The sequence below is a fragment of the Centroberyx affinis genome, unplaced genomic scaffold (genome assembly GCF_046629955.1).
Source record: "Centroberyx affinis isolate AG114_WGS23_722 - 3 ecotype Tasmania unplaced genomic scaffold, CSIRO-AGI_Caff_v1 ptg001434l_1, whole genome shotgun sequence".
NCBI classification, from domain to species: domain Eukaryota; kingdom Metazoa; phylum Chordata; class Actinopteri; order Beryciformes; family Berycidae; genus Centroberyx; species Centroberyx affinis.
In genome coordinates, this window is record NW_027279909.1 from 76932 (window position 1) to 100379 (window position 23448).

Below are 23448 nucleotides of genomic sequence, written 5' to 3' on the forward strand. Positions count from 1 at the left end.
ACCTTTTCCCATGCCCAGGTGTCTGTCTGTTTTGGGGAAATCATATTGATAGGAAATCCAGATAGGACAGGACAATGTTGTATTCTGACCTAAATCATAGTGTGGGAGTGGAGGCCATTCACATACTGAGCAGTGAGATTTGATTGGCCTCCTGCACCATCCCCCCCCCCCGATTACACATTTTCATGGTGCAGCACAAAAGGGTGTTGGTGAAAGAGAGGTGGAGAGATTAGGAAAGTGAGGAGAAGTGTACAACAGTGAGAGAAGTGCAGCTGAGTGAGACGACCACAGCAACAGGCCAGAGTGCGTCTTCATGCTTAAGCAATAAGAGGAAACTTTCCTTTCATCTTTGGTGGACAAAGCTGTTAGTGGGTTGTAGTGCAGTTGCTTTGCTGCAGATCTCTCCATCTCCTGAGGGCGTTTGGGCAGCCAGACTCCTCTCCATCCCGCACCATGCCGTCCTACACGGTGACTATTGCCACAGGGAGCCAGTGGTTCGCTGGGACAGACGACTACATCTATATAACACTGATGGGCACTGAGCAGTGCAGTGAGAGGACGCTGCTGGACAAACCTCTGTACAATGACTTTGAGAGAGGGGCGGTAAGTTACTTTATCATCCTCTAGAGCTGTGATGATAAGTCTGTGTGTCTTGATACACTGCAATTCTACCTTTTGATGAAATGAAGGATCAACAGAAATAAACACTGGGTGTACTGAGGTTGCATATTGCTTGTTAAGACAAAAAAAGAGGAAGAACTCAGGTCTGGGGCTGTGGAGTTGCAACTCAGAGATTAATTCTATTATAAATTGAAGAGTTTCATTCAAAATCCTCACCACATGGAGTCTACTCTTACAAAATGATTCCTGGCATGAAAGTAAAGCACATTTTGAATTCATATTTAAGATATTACCTATCTTAAGATCTTTGCTTAAAAAATTTAATTTCTTTAATTTGGGATCTTCTGTAATTTTTAATGATCAATTTCAGATGGCAGGTTTTTCCCCCATACATTGGTTTGGAATCATGAAATCTTTCAATATTTTAGAAATTGTTGACTAGTTAGAGTAGAGAGTTTAAATCTTTCTGTCACTTATAGGGAGCAAAGGAAACAGCAAAGTTATACTTGGCAAGTTAAACTGCTGCCTGCAGTCTATTCTGCAATGATCAAATAGTCACTATCACAGATAGACTAAAATACATCAAAATGTTGCTTTTCTTTTGTTTGTTTGTTTTTTTACAAATATTCCTTCAAGATAAAAGTATAATATCAAAGATAAGTATCAAAATAAATTTAAAAATGGACTGGACTTCCTGTATTTGATGCAGGAAGTGTTTCAAATTAAAACACATTATTGAAATATAGAGGGTACTTCCTTTAAATAGTGGAGCCTACACAACAAATGAAACAACTGAGTCCTGTCCCATTTTGTCTTGTGCAAAGTTACAAATACAGTTGGCAAAAAATGAGATGAGATCAATAAGCTAACTAAAGTGTCTTTTGTTACAATATATGATGTGAAATAGCCTTGCCTCATACTTGCTCAGCTTTGTTTTTCAGGTTTTGATCCCATCTGACTGGGGTCATACTAGACTTAGAAAGAACACTACAGCTACTGAATACTAAACTGAGTATAAAAACCAGTTCAGAAAATGAAACTTCATGTTTTACAGTACATACTCTTTGGTCTCTGACTGACTCTAGGTGGACTCGTACGATGTGACTGTGGGGGAGCACCTGGGTGAGATTGTGCTGGTGAAGATTGAGAAGAAGAAGTACTGGGTGCAGGATGACTGGTACTGCAGGTACATCACAGTCAAGACCCCAACTGGAGACTATGTGGAGTTCCCCTGCTTCCGCTGGCTGGTGGACAACAAGGAAGTGGTGCTGCGGGACGGACGAGGTAGTCATCAATTCATTCATTTGTTTGCCCAACTGACTGTCACTCTTTTCCTTTTCATCCGTCAACCTGAATGTAGTTCTTTCTGTGTTTTTGGCCACATGCTAATGACAATAAGCGTTTTCTCCATTTAGGTCTGCTGTGACAAAAAAACCCAAAAAAACAAGTTAGCCTACAGCCAGGATTTGCACCAAATCCCCACAAACAAACAAATCCCTTTAATCACTTTGTCTAACAGTTGTATCTATTTTAGCACGCCTGCCTCAGGATGATAAGACCAGACTGGTCAAACAGCACAGGCAAAAAGAGCTGGAAACTAGACGAAAAACTTACAGGCAAGAAGTTAACTTTGCACAAATTCTGACCATATTTATACACTATCTTGCACACATTCGCATATTTATTACAGATAATATAGGTGAAGATGTTGCAAATACTACAGGCTACCAGTTGCAGCAACAGTTTTGTAATTCGATAGTGATGCTGAACATGGTAACTACTGACCCTGCTGTCCTTTATAGATGGAAAGAGTGGCAACCAGGCATCCCTATGTCTATAGATGCTAGCAGACACAAGGATTTGCCCCGGGACATCCAGTTTGACAGTGAGAAGGGAGTGGACTTCGTTCTGAACTACAGCAAGGCGTATGTACTCCCTTTAACACCCTGCCAGCTATGGTGAAGTGTGAACTTTGTGTCACTGGTGCCTCTGACTTCACAACACAGAGTGAGAAGACTATGAGGCTTGAAGCTCACAATTCTTTTTTAGTGTAAAGCTATCCTGGAGCCATCTGCAGGTCCTGAGGTTCAGCCTAATGAAATGTTTCTATTTTTTCTAGTCAGGAGTACCTGGAATACAGGGGCGTCATTGTGTCACTATCACCAGGGACATTTGCATGTGTGCCTCATGCGGGCCTGTGGGCTTGCACATTAATAGAGGAACAAGGCAGAATGCGAGAGTGCAGCCGCTGTCCCAAGATATTTCATTACGGCTGCTTATCACATCGCTCCTTTTCTTCAACAGTTTGTCATTTCTGCATTTTCTTAATCTTTTCAGAACTAGAGAGAGAAAATGCCGAAATGAGAAAGTGTTGAAGAAAATGATATAGACCTATGGTAATATCATTTTCATGCTATGGATGATTGAAATATTGCTCTGGAATACATCAGATTTCAGATGCTTTGACCTTATGACTGATGTGAATGTGGTAGTGGTAATAATGATGATGCTTATATAATGATGATGATGATGATGATGATGATGATGATGATGATGATGATGATGATCCCTCCCCCCCAGAATAGAGAACCTATTTGTGAACCAGTTCATGCACATGTTCCAGTCCTCCTGGAGTGATTTTGCCGATTTTGAGAGGATCTTTGTCAGAATCAAAAACACAATCTCAGGTCAGCCTCAGCTCTGAATATTATGTTATGTTATGTTATGTTATGTTATGTTATGTTATGTTATGTTATGTTATGTTATGTTATGTTATGTTATGTTATGTTATGTTATGTTATGATCTTCCAGAGTATGTGATGCAGCACTGGAAGGAGGACTTCATGTTTGGGTACCAGTACCTGAATGGTTGCAACCCAGTAGTGATCCAGAAGTGCACCAAACTTCCAGACAAGTTCCCTGTCACTCATGAGATGGTTGCTGTCTGCCTGGAGCGAGAGCTGACTCTGGAGCAGGAAATAGAGGTAGAAATAGTCATCTTTGTGTTTTGTCTCTTAATTTTGCTTTTTCTGAGTTTCTGAGTTTCTCTATCTCCTCCCTTTCCTCTTTCCGAGGGAAAAGGATTGAAGGTCAGCTTTATTTCTAGCTATTTTCAGCACTTTTTGCACATGCTGTTTGGTCAGGTTAAGATGATATTCATTGAAGAAATAATTTTTAGTGTGCAGTCAATTGTCTCGATTCGTGGGAGAACAGCACGATTTGTCAGTCACACAATGGTTAGCTGCCTTCAGAGGAAAGAAGAAGTAGATATCCCTCTCCCTCTCTCTCTCTCACACACACACACACACACACACACACATACACACACACACACACACACACACACACTTACTCATGTAAAACACTGTTGTGCCTCCAGGCAGGAAACATCTACATAGCAGACTATGAGGTGTTAGATGGCATCAGTCCTAACTGCACAGACCCATGCACCCTGCAGTACCTGGCAGCTCCGATCTGTCTTCTCTACAAGAATGCTCAGAACAAGATCCTGCCTCTGGCCATACAGGTACAGTGGGAATGTTGAGCAGTGTGTCACACCATTATTTTCTGGGCAAAAAATGTTTTAACTCTTTTGAGTTGACATTTCAGTGCTCATCCCTCTCTCCTCTTACCGCTGTGTGCACTTCTTAGTCTTGATTCTTTTCTCCCTCCTTCTCCCTGCTTCTCGTCCTCTGTCTTCTCTCCTCCAGCTGGGACAGACTCCAGGTGAGGACAACCCCATCTTCCTGCCCTCTGATGGACAGTATGACTGGCTGCTGGCTAAGATCTGGGTCCGCTCCGCCGACTTCCAGCAGCACCAGACCGTCACACATCTGCTCAGGACGCATCTGATGACAGAGGTCTTTGGCATCGCCATGTACAGGCAGCTTCCCGCTGTTCACCCTGTATATAAGGTAATACTGTGGTTTATTGGTTGAGAAGTTGCTTGGTTAGTTGGTTGGTTGGTTGACTGGTTGGTTGGTTGATTGAATGATTAATGTGCTTTTTCCCAGCTACTTATTCCACACATTCGCTTCACCATCGCTATCAACACCAAGGCCAGAGAGCAGCTCATCTGTGAGTGTGGCATCTTTGACAAGGTGAGTTTGTGTAAGTATAGAAGAGCAATATAGAGACAGGGAGATAGAACGCGAGTGAGAGAGAAAGAGAGAGAGAAAGACTGATTGAGTAGAGTTTTTGTTGAATTTCGATGAGAGAGGAAGAGAGATGAGAGATAGGAAGAGAGAGAGAGAAAAACAAAGTTGGAAGAAGGGGGGGGGGGTGAGTAAAAAGCATAGGATCATAGCGGGAGAAAGTCCCAAGAAGAGTCCAACAAAGCAGAGTTAACACACTGATCTTTGTTATACCTCCAGTACATTTATAGGCCACCTTACTCACAGCATGACATCACTATAAACCGATGCTGCAGACAAAGTAAAAATCAACTATGTGCTGTCCAGTCCAATATTTTTCTGACTCACAGTTCATTGAAGCTTTTTTAACTTCAAGATGCACATACATTCAATAATGAACACCTAACCATATGCATGGGAAAAAAAGAGGATAAAAAAGCATATCGTTAAGATTAACAAAAAGAGAAAAAAAAGACACCAAGGGTATCTTCTCTTCGATATTCATATCTTTGGCACAGACAGATTGTGCTGCCCTTCATGCACCCTAGGTACCTCTATGCATTATGTATTTGCCCTATTTAAATGTGTATTTTTCCATCCTGCCCTTCATACCAAAAGAAACTCATTCATATGCTGCCACTTTACCAAGTTCTGTGAACCAATGTTGAAAAGAAGCTCTCCCCTTGCATCCACGCCAGCCCCTCATGACTATGTGTCTCCTCACCATAATACTGGTCTGAATCCAGTTTGAGAGACAACAGTGGGTCACTTTCAGATATTGGCAGAGTTTGAGGTTTGCACCCGAAATCTCTTTAATGCACCCTGATCTATCTAATCCTGATTTAGGAGGCACAGTGCATGAACAAGAGTCTACAGAACCTGGACATCTCATTGTCTTCAAGGTCCAAGCTAATATTGATAATGGTGGTTTAAAACCTTTAAGTGGATGAATCTGATTGTAATATTCTTTCGTTGTTCCGCCAAATATGGTCCCATTTTTTCTCAGCTTCTACCAGACAACCTTTACTGCATTTAACATTTTGATTGATTGATGAAAGATCATTAAATAGTGATGTGAAGCCTCATGGCCCATGCTAACATTATTTATTAACGTTTATGATGATAGTAAATTTGACTGTTGTGTTGTGCACCCATAATGTTACATAAGAGGTGTCTTAATTGTCCTTACTGCCAGAAATATAGTCTTGTACTACTCTATCGAAGGACTTTAGTGTAATCCCCATCATGTAGCTCTTTGAGCGTTAGGACTCCTTTATTATTCCTATAATATATATATTAAAGGAATATATCCTTTCGATTAGAAGGGGACTTTGCTTATCCATTGTTTGGGATTCAACCAAGTACTTCATTCAGAGTTAGGATATGGGTTTAATTTAAATATCTGAGAGACTTTCCTCCATATCGACTGGAGATGAGATATAAAAGGGTGGGCTTGTAGCTCAAGTGACCGTCTACTGGACAAACAAGCGGAGGGGGACGGGAAGGGAAAGCAGACTATGATCTGTCTCACAGCTGGTGGCAGTGGCCAGTCTGCTATTTGTCTGACACAAAAAGACTAGTGATAAAACAAAAGCATAGAAAGTCCAAAGCACCCATTCTCTGCTGGGATCTGCAGACCTGCGAGACACATCCTGGGACATTTCCTATTCCAGAGGAAGTCTCTGTCATCTTTGTTATCCTGTCAAATTGTTTGAAGTCCTTACTAGGAATGTTATTAGGGAAAGTCTGGAGCAGGTAGTTTGACTTCATTTTGAACACAGTAACTTTACCCTATGAGGAGAGAGAAATGGTTGGCCATCTCAAAATCTGAAGATATCTTCTTTACGTTTTTTTCAACTATATGAGTATGTAGTTGTTATTAACTAATTGCTCGGGTGACATGAAGGGAATCAGACAAGGTTAATTAATAGACTGCAGTTGCCTTTGAAACAACATGACAGAAGGGCAGTGTGACATCTGTTCTGACGTTAATGACCTTGATGTCTCCCCCTCCAACAAATAAAGCCTCATTAGCTGGAGGCATAATGAGTGAAGTGTGTGACTATGATGCAGCTGTATCTTCTTCTTCTCCCTCCTCAACCAGGCCAACGCAACAGGTGGCGGTGGTCATGTGCAGCTGATTCAGAAGGCGGTGAAGTCGCTGACGTTCAGGTCCTTGTGCTTCCCTGATGGCATTAAGGCTCGCGGAGTGGACAACAAGGAGGAGCTGCCCACCTACTTCTACAGAGATGACGGCAACAGGGTGTGGGAGGCCACCAAGAGGTGGGCAGTGTGTGTATACAGCAGTTGTGGAAAAAGTACTCAAATCCTTTACTAAAAAGTAGAAAACACCAGTAAACAACAGTAAAAGTAGCAAAACCAATACATAATGGAAAAATACTTAATTAAAAGTAAAAGTTCTGTATTCAAAATTTTACTTAAGTAATAGTATAGAAGTATTAGCAGTAAAATGTACTTAAGAATCAAAAGTAAAAGTAGAGTAGAGTAGAGTTTAAACTCTAACAATGCAACATATTTTATGAGCTCATAGTATGTTTTGCACATAAAACATTATTCTGCAGCACATAACTAGTAACTACAGCCATCAGATAAATGTAGTGGAGTAAAAAGTACAATATTTCCCTCAGAAATGTAGTGAAATAAAAGTATGAAGTCTCACAAAATGGAAATACTCAAGTAAAATTGTCGAGTCTCAAAAAGGTACAGTACTTGAGTAAATGTACTTAGTTACTTTCTACCTCTGATATACAGTATGTGTGAGTGTGTGTGAGTGTTAGTGTGTGTTTGAGAGAGAGAGAGAGAGAACATCAGTGACAAAGACCTGGAGAGCAACAAGAGATGTGACGGACCAATTCCACACACACACACACACACACACACACACACACACACACACACACACACACACGCGCGCACTGCTCTCCCCAGTGTGAGTGTGAGAGAGAGTATGAGAGAACATGAAAGGGGGAGAAGTTATTCCATGTTGTATTCCCTCTGTGTAACTGGCATCCTTGTGTCTTTTTCTCTTGCAGTTTTGCGTCTGATGTGGTGCGAATCTACTACAGCAGCGACGAGATGGTACAGGGAGACGAAGAGATCCAGGCCTTTGTTAAAGATGTGTGTAGCTTCGGTATGCAGGACTTCGATCACTGTGGTGGGTACACATTGCAGAAATCCTTTTAAAGTACCTATAGTATCCAATCATAAAAAAAGCAGCAACACAATGGCCTAACCAACCTGTAAACTTTTTTCAAGGAGATTCGCAGCTCGCTCTCCTTCAATATTTTATTAGATTGGGATAGTGCAGTGAAGAAAGGAATGATAAGGAACAGATGTGTGTAGCATAGCAGATTCAAACCCATTCAGTCATAGTAGATGGATGGCTTGAAGGTGAAGATGGGAAGTAACAATGGTGTGACTGACTGAAGCCAGTTTAAAATAAGTTTCCTGCATTTCACCATTACCTGTCTGTGTGCGTTGTGCAAGCATCCTTTACACAGAAACCTTGCAAAAGAGTCAGTTTTCTGGAAAGCTGCAAGCTCACTTCACAAGCTTCATCTGCCCGCGCTCTCTGCACAGAGTTTCCCAAGTCCTTGAAATCACGCGAGGAGCTCACAGAGTACCTGACTGTCGTCATCTTCACTGCCTCGGCCCAGCATGCGGCTGTCAACTTTGGACAGGTGGGTTATAGACAAGAGGGGACTTGCCATTCAACATTTATATTACGAATAATTTACAGTAAGAGCATGTCAGCTCTGCACTGATGGATGAATTGTTTCAGATTGGCTGGATTGCATTCTCCACAGGTACGACTGTCAGAAAGGCTTTTTATTTCACGAAACAGTAACAGTATGTGCGTGTGTATGTGCGCTCACATGCACATATGAGCTCACCCCCCCCCCCCCTTCTTTGTGTTCGTTCCAGTATGACTGGTGTTCCTGGATCCCCAACGCCCCGTCCACCATGCGGAAGCCCCCTCCCACGCAGAAAGGGATGGCAGATGTGAAGCTGATCATCGAGAGCCTCCCTGACCGTGGACGCTCCAGCTGGCACCTGGGGGCCGTCTGGGCCCTCAGCCAGTACCAGGAGAATGAGGTGCAGAGAGGCCACTCCATGTCTGAATACACATGCAATCATCCATACACACACACACACATCCAAATACAGACCGGGTACTGTCTTAAGGAGCAGCCAATGCAATCACAATGTTGATACAAACTACACAATTCCGATATCCCAGGAAGCTTTTCCCAACTCGAACATGTGGTTTCCTCCTCGTCTCAGTCGGCGTTTCTCCCTTGTTCTTCCTCCCTCAGCTGTACCTGGGCATGTACCCCGACGAGCACTTTATAGAGAAGCCAGTGAAGGAGGCCATGGAGACGTTCAGGAAGCAGCTGGCAGAGATAACCAGCACCATCAAGAGGAGGAATGAGGGAAAGAAGCTGCCGTACTACAACATGTCTCCTGATATGATCCCCAACAGTGTCGCTGTGTGAGGAAGAGGAGCAGCCATCAAAAACCTTCTCAAGGGGGGATTACCATGTCTCTACTTACTAGAAGTTCCTCCATTGCTATTATTTTTGATTTGTCCAAACATGCTAATATATAATATTTGACACCTATTCCTTTATCATGTGTGATTTTTTTATGCTTCTATATATTTAAATGTATCTGTGCTGACAAAAAGCTACAATGCTTATCCTTGTCTTTGCTTTAAGAGTGGTGTTACAACAAAAAATTACAGTTTGGATGAGCATTGGTGAAATATTGCTGCATGCAGTTGCCAAATAAAACACGTTTTCATTTATAACTGCAGTATGTCAATTTTACTCTCTCCATTCTCCTTGAGCGAGCAACACAGATGAAGTCAGCCACCATCAATGATAAAAGCACACTTAGCTGCTACACAGCGGATAATATTGATGCAATATGGACTGCGGCCAGTGTTTTGCAATGACGCTGCTGTGGATGACAAATCCTGTCGTGATAACACTGTAGTCAAGAACACATGAGACACTTAGTGTACAGTGAAGCAATAAGTCACCGGAATCACAAAGATGTAAAAGTTTACTTAATTTTTATTTGGTTGTTTTTTTAAATTCTACATACTTTGTTCAAACATGGGAAATTAAATCGAAAACACATCAATATTTCTTTTAAAAACATAAGTACTTTTACCAAATTCTTTACAGTTACTATTCCAAATTAAATTCACAGACAAACGTGTGGAATGATATCATAAGACAGGGGAACAGTCATATATGTTCAAGTCCAGTCAGTAGTAAACAACTGTAGCTTTATGCAAGTCACACTTTTCCCAGACATGAAAATTTTGAATGATAGGTTATGGTCAGAAAGTGTTCAGGTTTTTGTTCAGCCCAACTAAATCTAGAATCCACATGCTGAATGATTGAGAGAGTAACTTCTCAGTCGATGTCCTGCTCCGTGGGACTATAAGAATGAAGAAATCAACCCAGAGTGACAGAAATACAAAGGGAGAAAATACGAGGGCAAAGCTGCCCTCAGGGAGGACAGCATCTGATTGTGTATAGTGTCCTCATGTGGCCTTAATCTAAAACAGGTATGGCATCAAAACTTCTGTCTTGTCTCAGTTCATTAAAGGAGCCAGCTCCTATGAATAGAAAAAAAAAAAAAAAAGCTAAATCTACAGTTCATCTTTAATCTTCCATTTCAAGAAAACCATTGTATATAAATCAGGTCTATTCTTGTGTTATTTCATGTCGTCTATATCTGGATAACATGAAATAATGAAATTTGATGCAGTGGCTAAACGTCCAGACTCTTTTACAGCAAAGAACTAGACAAGCAATTCAAAAAGGGAGAGAGATGACAGGCAGCCAAGCTTTTAATAATACTATTGTGTTCATGACAAAAATATGTGCAAAACAGAGAAAATAAAACTGCTTTTCTGAAAATTACAATGATTAATGCCTGGGAAGAAATTTAAAGTGTAAGTTGCATAAAATTACTATTGAAAGGGGTCTTTTAATGAACAAATTGTGTTCTGTTTTCTTTTAAAAATAAATACAACACAAAATTAAGAAATAATCATCATATACCCAGAGGACGCCCTGGACATTAAACACCAGTAAATGACTATAGAATAGAACAACAACAAAAGGGTAATTGCACTTTTTATCTGTCTAATTGCACAGAGCCTCGTGGGGATTGAAGTTTCGGAGAAGCTTCTCATTACTAGGTCTTAATCCAACTTGATTCTCGACACACAATAACTCCCTCGGCTCATATTATGTCATAAAATCATATTAAACTCCAGATCCCAAGTCACCGTGGGGCATTTACAGAAATATATAGTATGCAATTTTGCTAAACAAAATGCTGATTTCATTTATTACTGCCGCTGAGCAGTAATTGTCGGGTATGCTGGACCACTGTTGTTCATGGACAGTATACTGGTATCAAAGACAGTTTTTAAAAATGTGTGTTGCTGGAATGGCTGTGAGGCTCAACATGAGCCTGGCATTGCTGTGCTCCCACATACACAAAAGCACTTACAACAGACTGTAAGCCCAAAACACATCGCCCTGAGAAATCCACTGCTCCCCATCTCAGACTGCACCTTCAGCCTTCTGACCAGTAGGTGGCGACCCAGTCAGCGCTTCAATTACACCTGCAGCATTGACTTGTGACTCACAGGCAACAAACCTATGTTTTGCATTGCTTTTATTGCAAACATAAGAAAATAAATGGTTTGTCAGTTTAATTAGGAATACGTTTGAGCTACTGTGGAAACCCTATGTATGTTAAACTGATTTAAAAATCATCTTATATACTGAAATAATGCACTGACAATATTAAAGCTGTCAACATACTGTTACTCTGCTTCATTTGAGGGATGGAGAAAAGTAAGAGATGTGAACTGAAGTTGAAAAATTTGTCAGATCAAAACCACATAAGGCCAGATGTGTCTCTTCAATCAAATCAACAGTGAGAGGCAATGTACCAGCTGCCTTGTGATGAACCAGTTTAATACCAAAATGGATATCCTTCCCCATGTGACACAGTCTGGCATGAAACGAGAGACTTTCAGTGCAACAGAGACTTTTGGCTCGACTGAAAGACGCATACCGGGTTATGGTGCGATGCGTCATCATGTCCAAATATCAGATGTCTGTCTCATACCTGAGACTGTGTGTTGAAGTGTGTGCCAACATAACTAGACAGATACACATGTGCTGAACCTGCTCACCCTAACCTGCATCAAAGTAAAAGTCCACAGCTTATTTTGCGCAGGGTCTTTGTGTATCATTTCAGAGTAAACAGCCCCAGCCCGCGGTAACAGCCTGACTGTGTTTATCAGCATTGGCGGTTTCCATTGTGAACGGGTCTTGCTGAGAGAGGAAGTCATCAGGATCAGCATGCGCTGCCTGAGGGAGCAATGAGAGCGCAGACCAGACAGGCAGCTGTGGATTTCCCAAGGCATATCCCATGATTAAGCAAACAAATTAACATATTAAAAACTGCACATGGAATATCACACCGTAAGTACTGTGTCATTCGCACGATAGAAAAAACATGATCGATGCTTTTTATGTCCAAAAGGTCTCAATGTGATCTCATGACATGGAAATTATCTAGCAATTTCCTGTGACCAGTAAAAAAATGTTTTTTTTGTTTTTTTTTAAAAAGTTTACATTCTCAAAGCCTTCAGAAAGTTCACGGTGGGGGAATAAAGTCATGTGGCTGGATTTTCCATTATCTGAATGCTGCATTAAGAACTAGGAGCCCAGGCCAAACAGAATATAGCAATCACATGTCATGTTTAGTACTGACTTTTTCCATTTTGACTGAAAACTGCAATGAATATTTCAGTAGGATTCCATTATTTTCCTGATTCCTTTTTTGTCATCCAGGGGAGGGTGTGTACATCTGTCTGCATGTGCGTATGAGGGACAGCAATGTCAAATATAAAACAAATCCATGTTTGTTTGAGTGCGTTCTCCCCCATGTACAACATATACGACTCGGTTCATATTAAAGAAAGGAAGGAGATAGAGGAAGGGGGGGATTGGTGGGAACTAAAAAAAAAAGTGCTTCGATGCATGTTCAGATCAAGACCTGGTCGGATCCAGACCAGCGCGGAGCTGACAGAGCTGTTGGGGCGGTAAATACGGGCGGACTCCCAGACCACAGCAGCAGAGATGGCAGTAGCTGGAATGTTCCAGAGATCCGCTGTACGGCGCTACATACTGATCCACGGTGTTTAGCCCACGACTCACAGGAGGTAAAACGAACAAAACTAACAAACCGACAAGCAAACAAACCACGCAACAGAAACATTTAGACCTCCGGAGCCGATTGTGAGTCCGTTTGTCTCAGTCCTGCTCTCCCAGAGGTGTATACGTGTGTGTGTGTGTGTGTCTGTGTGTGTGTGTAGGGTGGTATGCTCCAGGCCTCTTCAGACATTTAAGGATGTCAGTAAAGATAGTCCGGTCCTGGGAGGGAAGGGAGAGTGCATTGAGAGAGGAATACGGGTCTGGAAGCGGGAATGTGGACAAAGGACATAGTAGACGATCTCCATAGGTAGTCAAAGTCGACTGTCTCTGTCTGACGGGGGAGTTTAGGGAATCTTTCAGGGACAGAGGGTCAGTCTGGGATCACAGGAGGGGGTTCGGGTCGTCGTTCCTCAGTCATGGAGCATTTCCACGACTACTACTGTTCACTGTTACGTCGACTGTGTGTGTGTGTGTGTGTGTGTGTGTGTGTAGGAGAACCTATGGCGTGGACTGAGGGGGGTTGGTGGTCAGACATGAAGCACCTCCATACTGTAGTCCTCTGTCTCTGTGTACTGGGAGGAGTTTGTGTCCGACTGGGTGGGGGCCAGAGTCTCCTTGTTCTCCAGACTGGGCTCCATGAGCGGCGGCTTCTCCAGCACCAGCTTTTTACACGTGTCTGGGCGGTTCTGGACGTATATGACCCGGTTGTAAGCCTTGAGTCTCTTCCATAACTGGATGTAGACTTTACACTGCACGTACATGAACACCAGTCCGCCCGTGAAGCCGATAGCCACCACCACCAGCTTGGTCCAGAAAGGCCATTCCAGGATCCCTGGGGACGGGACAGAGAAGCACAGAGGGGGAGGGGGGACAAAACATGTGTGCATGTCAAAACACAGCCCAAACAAAAACCACAGAATAATATGATGTGTCTACAGTTTATAGCACATGTACAGCATGTTTACAGTGGTGGAAAGTAACTAAGTACATTTACTTAAGTACTGTACTTAAGCACAATTTTGAGGTACTTGTACTTTCCTTGAGTATTTCCATTTTATGCTACTTTGTACTTATACTCCACTACATTTTAGAGGGAAATATTGTACTTTTTACTCCATTACATTTATTTCACAGCTACAGTTACTAGTTACTTTTCAGATCTATATTTTATATTTAAAACATTTGATCATCTTTATAAAATAACTATAAAATAGCATTGTTATAGATTAGACCACCCAAAAGTATAGCTAAATTGTTAAGATTAGCTTCACCTTGACAGCTTTAAAATGCTGCTTACATGTACATGTGTCAATAAATCAGTATTAATATTCCAATAATTTATGAAAAATATAACTCTCTAAAGTCTACAGTTTGCATAATGATTACGTTTACTTTGATACTCTAAGTACATTTTGCTGCCAATACTTATGTACTTTTACTTAAGTAAGATTTTGAATGCAGGACTTTTACTTGTAATGGAGTATCTTTACATTGTTGTATTGCTACTTTTACTTAAGTAAAAGATCTCAGTACTTCTTCCACCACTGCATGTTTATTCAAGTACAGTTTTTGATTTAATCAAAACCAGCAAATAAATCACAGCGTGTTCCTCTACTTTCTGTATTTATTAGATCAGAACATTCAGTAAGGTGTAATTATAATCAGCCTTAAGGATCAAGTAGTATTATTTTTATCCTACAAATCAAATTTAAATCAAGCGAGAAAAGGGAAGGAAAAGGGTACAGAGTATAGCTGGAAAAGAACTGGATACAGCTGACAGACAGGCGCACAGGGAATGACACAATTTAAAGGTTAAAGGTTCAAAGGTGAAAAGTTTACCTGGGATTCTTCCGGCTGCATGAGTAAAGAGAGTGTTAGTATCATGTATTACCAAACACAGACAGACAGACTGGTAGATAAAACAAGGCAAAATGTAGAAATTGAATGTGAGGTACACATATTACAGTTTCACAGTGGATGATGCAATTCAGCATGCAAAGACAACATTCAATCTGCTTCAAAAATTCACACAGACAGAAAATCCCCACATCAATCAAACACACTTCAGTACGTATTAGATCTAACTCTGCTGTAATCCTTGCGAGCAACTTGAAAGGAAAAAAACCCCCAAAAAACGGTGACTTCATGCAACTTGGCAGCGGACAAACAGGACTGGTGAGGAAGTATTTGGCATCACCATGGTGATTGAACCTGACGGGCCTTAGGGACTCTAACAAGTCTGAATCATCAGGTTGGGCAAACCAGACACAGCCTGCTCCTCCATCTGCACACCGTCTCATAAGCACCGAATACGCCAGAGACGAATGACTGGCAGCAGACGCACTGTCAGCGGACGCTACAATAACTCAAGATTAAAACCGCCTCCTCCATTTGTTTTCTTATTTTCTGTTGTACGCTCGCTTGCTCGCTCGCCGGTAACCCATACACTGAAATACATGCAGGCACACAGACAAACACCCTTTTACTTCTATCCTTATGAGGACCTTCAATTGACTACATTCATTCCCTAACGCTAACCATGATCAAACCTTCAAGGTTAACGCTTACCCCAACCTATACCAAATCCTAATCCAACCCTAAACCCAAGTTCTAACCCTAAACTAACCTTAGCCTTATCCCTCACACCAATTTAAACCTAATACTTATTCTAATCTTAATAGTAATCCCAAGTCCTAAACCTAATCTATAGAAGAAGTGAGAAGTGAGAAGTGACCAAAATGACCTCAGAAATATCCTCGCTCCAAAGGTCTAAAGCTTAAGCTGGACTTCACAAGGATGGAAGTATAAGAACACACACACACACACACACACACACACAAAAACAAGTGTCTCTTCAGTCATCTCCCAGTAAACTCCACATTACACATTTGCTCAGTCTCAATCTTGATGACTCTGATGCCCACTGAGCTGTCGGTAGACTGAGGCCAAGCCACTTCCAGACACTTCTACTCCATTCTAAGCGAACACTTCACACAGCTCACACTCGATACCCACACCATTCAAGTAACACTACAATTATACAAGCTAGATCTGCCATTAAAAATTACAGATGAATGACTTCAAGGATGTTGAAGATTGTGGATGAATGGGTGACGATACAGCGCATTATGATGAATGAACCAGACACCACAACACGTCTAACGCTGACAGTTTATGCTTAAATGCGATGATGTATGCGTGTGTGTGCACGCATATATGTGTACATGTTTCCATATGTGTGTGTGTGTGTGTGAGCCTGTGCTGACCTTGTTTGATTTCCTCCGCTGTCCTGTCGATGAGTACATAGAGGGACCAAACCACGCAGGTGATGGCGATGACATGGAAGGTGACCGAACACATGATCTTCCTTCTCTCGCTCGCTGTCATCTGTAGCTTCTCCCACTGCGGCAGAGAGAGAGAGAGGGGAGAGAGAGAGAGAGAGAGAGAGAGAGAGAGAGAGAGAGAGAGAGAGAGAGAGAGAGAGAGAAGAAAGAAATGACATTTGAGGAGGTCAAACAGGCAGGGACACAAGCTGAAGCGTGGACGCAAACACACAGGCGCACACACACACACAAACAAACAAACACTTAAAGGCAATTAAATTGTTGGCTGATTCATGGGCGAAGACTACCAGACTCTCTTGGCCATTTTCTGGAGCAAGTGTGAGCTAAATATTTGATGCAGAGCATTCAGCTGCTGTGATCTAGACCCAACGCTACACAACGTTTCTTGGCAGCGGGAGGAAGAGAGAGGAGAGAAGGGAAAGTGACATGCAGCGCCCATCACACAGGCCAGGTGCCCTGCTGCCTGCCAGCCATGCCAGTTCACTCGACATGGCACCCCGTCTGTCTCTGGCTGAATTATACATCATCTGGGAGTGAGCCCAGGAGTACAAGGAACACACACACACAGCCAGCAACATCAGACAGACCAGTTCAGACTGTGAATAAGCTGTATATGCTTTCCCACCCCGACATACAGAGTCCAAAGTCATTACTCACTCATTCAGTGAGTAAAGAAATAATTGAGGCCAGGTGATCGAGCCATGATTGCAGGGTCAGTTTGGTGGGAGTGAGCGGTACAATAACACTGAGATGCTCATTCCAACCAAGCATCCTTTGATAATCACTTCATACCGAGACGGAGATTCTCATCTCATCTCCAATTTTTTTTTTTTGGTGCGCTCACACACACGAACGAGTTCAACGTCCTCCAGAGGGATTCCGAGGCTATTAACAGTGAAGCATTTGTTTAAGGCCTTTTGTGCAGCTAATGAAGGGTGGAAGAATTTTAATTAGAGTGTCCTGCTATCTTCAGGCCACAGCGATTGATAAGAGCCTCTAATGGAAGTGTACAGTCTCTAAACCATTTGAAATGAATCGCACCCTGCAGTTCCACTTTTGAAAATGGCTTCAAAGCTCAGTGTCATGCTGGTGTTATCTGCCTGACAGAATGGAGACAGCTTTTTGGCACTTTCAGCTTCATCACAAAGGAGTGATGCTCGCTTAGTCAGGACGCTTGGGAGCACAGTCTAAATTTATTAACTGAGGACCGACTGGTTTAACGCAAGCAGTAATTTACACTTCAGTCCATGGTCGATGAATAGGTCCGCACACCAACATTAGGGATGGGACAATATATCCAAATTCTATATTTTGCAAAACAGAAATGTGACAATACTTATCGTGGGACAGAAAAATGAATTGTGATATTAGCTACATTTTATTCTGATGTAGTAACCACAATTGAGACGGCTTTCCCATCACAATTTCACAAGCTCTCCATTGTAATTATATTACTTTCACAAATGTACACATTTTTAAATTGTTTTTTTACGTTCTAGTAAGCCAGCAACATTGATAGAAAGATTTTTGTCTCAGAAATAAACATAATTCTGCACAGTCAGACTTTGTTGTCATTGAACTTCTATTTATTACATCATATCGTTGGTTGTATTGAATCGCGAACCCCATATCGTGTATCGAATCGTATCGTGAGATAAGCATATTGAACAAACACACACATGCTGAGCGAGTGTTACCTTGCGCAGCGGTTTGAGCTTGGTCTCCATGATGAACTCATATTTGCAGAGTTCACAGCAGCGAGTGTCGGAGCTCTTGATCCACTGCTGCAGACAGGCCTGGTGGACGAAGCGCAGGCTCCCTGTGCAGTGGCATGGTGTGATCAGAGGACTCTCGTCATCCCCTTCACAGTGACAAATCCTACAGGAGTCGAAGAATACACACACACAGTCAGGGCTAAGCTACAGGCAAGACAGCTGTAATAAGAGGGAGACAGGGGAGGCAAAGCTGACAGATATCTCAAAACTCAGACAAAGTTGTATCATTTCCCGTTGGCCCTAATAACAAGACAGGTTGATCAAAAGATAACTGCTCGTCTAATCCACACTAGCCACAGATAATAAGAGCGAGGTGGGTGAGGACACAGTGTCACAAATACAAAAACAAACAAATTAACAACGTGAACACAGGAGACGTCGCATGTCCCACATGGGTAAATTCAATCAGGACTAACTAATTTGATTCAAAGCACTTCATTTGCAAATCAAAATGACATTCACAAATAATCTCCAGTGTTCTTGCGGAAGTGCAGCACAAAATAAAACATTCATATCATGCTAATCCTTGATACTGTGCAGTTTAGTCGCATTAATAATCTGTGTTTCAGCGTTGGAAGAACTGATACGTGTCGCATCAGTCATGATACATTTGAGTCAGAGGATAAGAATAAGATGATTTGTAAGAGACAATGACCTCAGCGTCTTCGCCTCCACCTGTGATGATGAACTAGAGGGCAGATGACTATGTCAAGCAGGTACATAAGTGCATGTAAAGAGTTCAGCAGAATATTCCAGGCACAGACACAGACACCTGGAACATTCAATTAGGCCTCTGCTGCCTCTGAGGACTGGAGGACAGGCATTTCTCAGTGAGGAACCAATCGGATTTTTAATATAGGGCCAAAGTGGTCCCTCTCTCCTCCTCTACATCACATATCTGGCACTCTGTGGCAGGTGGGAGGACAGCAGCTATTAGTCACCCACACTGAGGAGGATTGTGTGTGTGTGTGTGTGTGTGTGTGTGTGTGTCTGTCTGTCTGCTTGTCTGTGTGTGCACACATGACACAGAGATAGACTGTGAAAGAATCCAGAGTATGCATGTGCTTCTCCCAGTAAGAAGTGTGTGGAAGTTAGCCAGAGCTGTGTGTGTGTGTGTGTGTGTGTGTGTGTGTGTGTGTGTATGTGTGTGTGTGTGGGAGAAGAGGGGGCGGGAAAGGTGTGTTGCGTGCGTGTGTGTGTGTGTGTGTGTGTGTGTGTGTGTGTGTGTGTGGGGAGGAGGGGGTGCAGTGTGTCTACTCAGTGATAAGGGACATAACAGGAGGCTAAAAACAGAGTTGGAGAGGGTTATTAGACACACTGGTGAAAATAGAAAATACAGAGCGACTTATTATCTCCAAGTAAAGTAAATACCATCCAACTACACACACACACACACACACACACACACACACATACACACACACTAACTTGCAGGAAGCAGAAGCAAAGGACATTATAATTTCAGTATTCAGTGTCAGGACATTGCCCTTGTGGCTGGGGCAGAGTCCTCAGTGAATGAACAATAAGCCCCAAAAACCAGCAGCTGCTTGTTCCACCACAACACACATTCAGCTTTTATTAAAGGTCAGGCTGATGTCGGAGTCTGGAATAACAAGGCAATTGCAAAGGGACAGGGATAAAAACTGAAGAAAATCAGAAGTACGGTAGAATGAAGTGTACATGATTTCCCAGCAGAGCCCCCATAGTTAAATGGGCGCAGGCTTCAAGAGGGAGGGGGGGGGGGGGACTGTCAGGAGCAAGCAGCTATTTCAGTCTATGCTGCACATCCATTTTTCCACCAATGATCACTGATTTGAACGGCAGCAGATACGTGAACCACGAAGGGCTTCTATATTTTCCCCTGACAGCGATGCAGAGAGCGGTGGCACCTCTGATGCCACATGGGTAAGAAGAGACGAATATACAGGGGAGCAGAAGAAAGGGGAGAGGGAGACAGCAGGGTGTTCAAATGGGATTGTCTCTATCCCGGTTGAGGAGAGGATAAGACGACGAGAAGACACATGCGCACGCACGCACGCACGCACGCACGCACGCACGCACGCACGCACGCACGCACGCACGCACGCACGCACGCACACACACACACACACACACACACACACACACACACACACACACACACAAACAGACACACAGGTTAGAGAGTGAATGAGCAGGATGATAACTATTTCCAGGCTTCACTGATCTGGCCAAAGCATTACAAGATTAAAAGACAAAGTGAACAAAGGAGGGACCAAAATAGGTCATTTTTATTTGTTTCTTAAAAACAGGAGGGGGTGGAGAGAGTGGGATGATAGGATTGCGGGATGAAGGGATAGACGAGGCACAATTAACATCCCTAGGAGAGGGTCTTCTGTTGGGTATGGCTGGGCTGGTTTGTTTGTCTGCATGGATCACAGGATGATGAACTGCAGGTTTCACATCCTACACATACTGTATTCCTCTTTCAACGAGAAACAGCCCGGGGACAGCGGTGCCCATATCAAAGGTTGGCGCCTACTGAAATTCACAGATCTGACAAATAACTATAATGTTGATGTGGCGCTTTAAAAATGTAGGAAGGGATAACCACAGAAAAATCCCTACACCTCCACATGCAGCTGCAGTGGAAATAAAGTGATCAGTAAGCAACAGGAGCAGCAGAGACTGGAGGGATCTTTTGTTGAGGAATAAGTTTTCACTTGCATTCACAGAGGCTTCACGTGATAGAAATACCTTTAACAGCCTAGATTGTCTGCTCTAAAAGATATAAATCTCACAAATACAGCCCACCAGATTCAATAAAGTCATTCACAGCAACCTGTATACCCCTATTAAATAAAATGATTGTGTAATCCTTCACCCTCTTGTAAATCTCCAGCTAAATTGACTGTATTGGTGTCAACAGTGGCACATTCCAAGTAATGTTTGGTATGGGAGGGAACTTAGATTTAATTTGCCTCGCTCGAGCAGCCAAAACACACCCTGTTTAACAGTAATTTTAAGATGGCAGTGGCGCTGTAAGAGTGTGTCAACATTAAAATGTGGGAAGCAAAACAGAGTCGGAAAAATCATAAGCTCCACAAGCTGAGAAGGAAACAGACCCGACAACATTACAACCCTAGCGAGGCAGTCCCTCTCTCTTCTCCTTCTCTCTCTCTCCGTCTGCATTGTTTCCTCTTACTTTTCTCCCGTTTTATTTTTTTTTTTGCAATTTTCACTCTCTCACTCTCGCTTTCTACAATTCTCTCCCTCCAGCTATTCCATGTTCCGCCCTTGTCCCTAAACATTTCTGGATTTAGTTTCATTCCAAAGGCAGTAAATGAATTTTTCAGCACCTATCTGTTTTCTCCACTTCTGCTAAACAGTCTTATCATGGTGGCGGGGGGAGGGGCGGGGGGGGGGGGGAGCCAGAGAGTGACATCAGAGGCGTTTTGTTCTCTCCTCTTCTCAGCCTGTTTTCAGTCTGAACAGCTTAAGCTCTAGCCTCTCCCAGAGTCACCCTGATCACAGAAAAACACAATTCAATTAGCAGCAGCGCCACTGGAAGCCATCTCCCTTTTCATTTTTTCCCCCCCTCTCCACGCATCTGAATGCTTTGCCAGTCTTTCTCTTTAAAAAGAGGCCATGCTCGCCTTAAAAGGGAATATAAAATGTGCTGAGAAGAAACTTATCTTTTAGAGGAAGATTAAGGAAAAACATAGGCTCCAGTTGGTTTATGTGCGAGCAGGAAGTAAAAGCTTAACAGTTAAAGCTCCTATAAAAGGTGACATGTCCGATAAGGAAAAAGACCAAGTCACCTCTGACCAGACTGCCAACTACTACTGAATACTTTCCAGCACGCTGTCAACAAAAGATTGCCTGCTAGCTAATGATTAAAGTCTTATTTCTGGGTGAAAAACAACCACCCACCCAACCACACACACACACACACACTCACAGTTAAGGTCAGCCTTTGCTCTGAGCTCACGCTTCAAGCCACCTGACCACATGCTGGCGTGGTTTGTTTGTGTGTGTATGAGTGTGTGCATGTGTGTGAGACTATGCAAGGCTATTTGAAGCCAATAATCTGCCTTCTGATCCCTGGGCCTCACCTAGCCTAATCTAAGCTCACGTTTCTCTGCTGGTACTTTACCAGCAGCCGCGTAATACAATCTGAAGTGGAGTAAATGCACAAACCACTGTTCAGGAGAAAAAGAGACAGACAAATATAATTCCCGATCCCTCATGTGTGAAAGACTTAACACTCATCAATCCACTGAAGTGTTACCGAGCTGCGTATCAACAGACCGATACTGTAACTCCGATCTGAAATGGGCTCAACCCGGTCTCTGTGGGTCCCAAACTTTTCTTTCTTGAGCAGTTAGTAGTTTCCAATGCTAGCGAGCCTCATCTGCAGGGGCCACACGGCGATGACCTGGTCTGTTATCAGATTTCACTCTCCACTCTGTCCTGCCAAGCTGCTGGCCCCGCCAATCAGATCGCGAGGCAGCGACAGAATGCTGAAGGCCCTGTTGACCCAATCAGCCAGTGACTCCATCAGTTCAACGCTGTTTACCGCCCCCTCTCTCCCTCTGTTCCACAATTTCTTTCCGACAGGCACACACTCTCTCTTGCGCTTCAATGCTATTACACTTTCTATCCTAACCCTCTGTCCCTCCATCTTTCCCTTAACATTGCCTTTGCCCCCTCTCCCTGCCTCCAAACGTCTTTCTGCACGAGCGTACAGCCAAAATCAACCCTACAAGAGCGTATGAAATCTGATAACACATGTAAGGCCCTTTAACCCATCATCAATCTAGTACCGTAACACTGAAAAATGATCAAAAACACAGCTTGGCGGCACAATGAAATACAGGGCAGGACACTGGGCAAACAGAAGTGAAATGAAATGAAGTGGAAATGAAGCCGTATCTCTTGTTCTAGATGCACACAAGGGTTGATACAGGACAACTGTGGAGGAGGCAAACAGTAAAGGAAGCCATGTAGGTATATCACTGTATGTAGACTAAAGCTTCTCTGTGCCAGGTTCCTCTGCTCCAAAGCTCCGTTCCAGGCAGGGGTTTTGAGAGCAAATACTATATTAAGATGTTTGCTGGGTAGCTAGGCTCTAGCAAGTCAAGGCACAGGGTGAAAAGCTCTCCACTACTCCACAGCGGGTCACTACCACGTCACACGGGGCTCTACCACCTCACGGCACAGGGGCGGACTGGGCTCTACCATGTCACAGGAAGGGCGGGCGTGGATTACACCACCTAGACAGTCACCCACCTGCAGCAGTCCCCAGACAGCGAAT

At 43.0% G+C, this 23448-nt stretch overlaps 2 protein-coding genes across 7 annotated transcripts in view; one reads left to right on the plus strand and one right to left on the minus strand.

Moving 5' to 3' along the window:
• Positions 1 to 250: 250 nt before the first annotated feature.
• alox5a (arachidonate 5-lipoxygenase a) lies at positions 251 to 9565 on the plus strand. Of its 4 annotated transcripts, none has more exons than XM_071526590.1 (14): positions 251 to 603; positions 1707 to 1905; positions 2156 to 2237; positions 2424 to 2546; positions 3202 to 3308; positions 3433 to 3605; positions 4001 to 4147; positions 4332 to 4535; positions 4635 to 4729; positions 6927 to 7037; positions 7808 to 7929; positions 8355 to 8455; positions 8700 to 8870; positions 9092 to 9565. In XM_071526590.1, exons 1-14 carry the CDS (start codon positions 454 to 456, stop codon positions 9269 to 9271), a joined length of 1965 nt encoding a protein of 654 aa, XP_071382691.1. In that variant the 5' UTR covers positions 251 to 453; the 3' UTR covers positions 9272 to 9565. The 4 variants fall into 4 exon arrangements, with proteins under 4 accessions (XP_071382691.1, XP_071382690.1, XP_071382692.1 ...); XM_071526589.1 differs by having other exon boundaries at positions 4635 to 4721; positions 6859 to 7037; XM_071526591.1 differs by having other exon boundaries at positions 4635 to 4721; positions 6955 to 7037.
• Positions 9566 to 9835: 270 nt separating this feature from the next.
• marchf8 (membrane-associated ring finger (C3HC4) 8) overlaps positions 9836 to 23448 on the minus strand; it is a 77666-nt gene continuing 64053 nt past the window's right edge. For 2 of the 3 annotated variants that reach the window (XM_071526615.1, XM_071526617.1), the window contains 4 exons: positions 18075 to 18255; positions 16300 to 16435; positions 14873 to 14887; positions 9836 to 13865 (listed from right to left, as the gene is read on the minus strand). In XM_071526615.1, coding sequence (XP_071382716.1) covers positions 13561 to 13865; positions 14873 to 14887; positions 16300 to 16435; positions 18075 to 18255 — 637 coding nt within the window. In that variant the 3' untranslated portion in view covers positions 9836 to 13560. The remainder of the gene's footprint in view (positions 13866 to 14872; positions 14888 to 16299; positions 16436 to 18074; positions 18256 to 23448) is intronic. The other variant, XM_071526616.1, reaches the window with a different exon arrangement.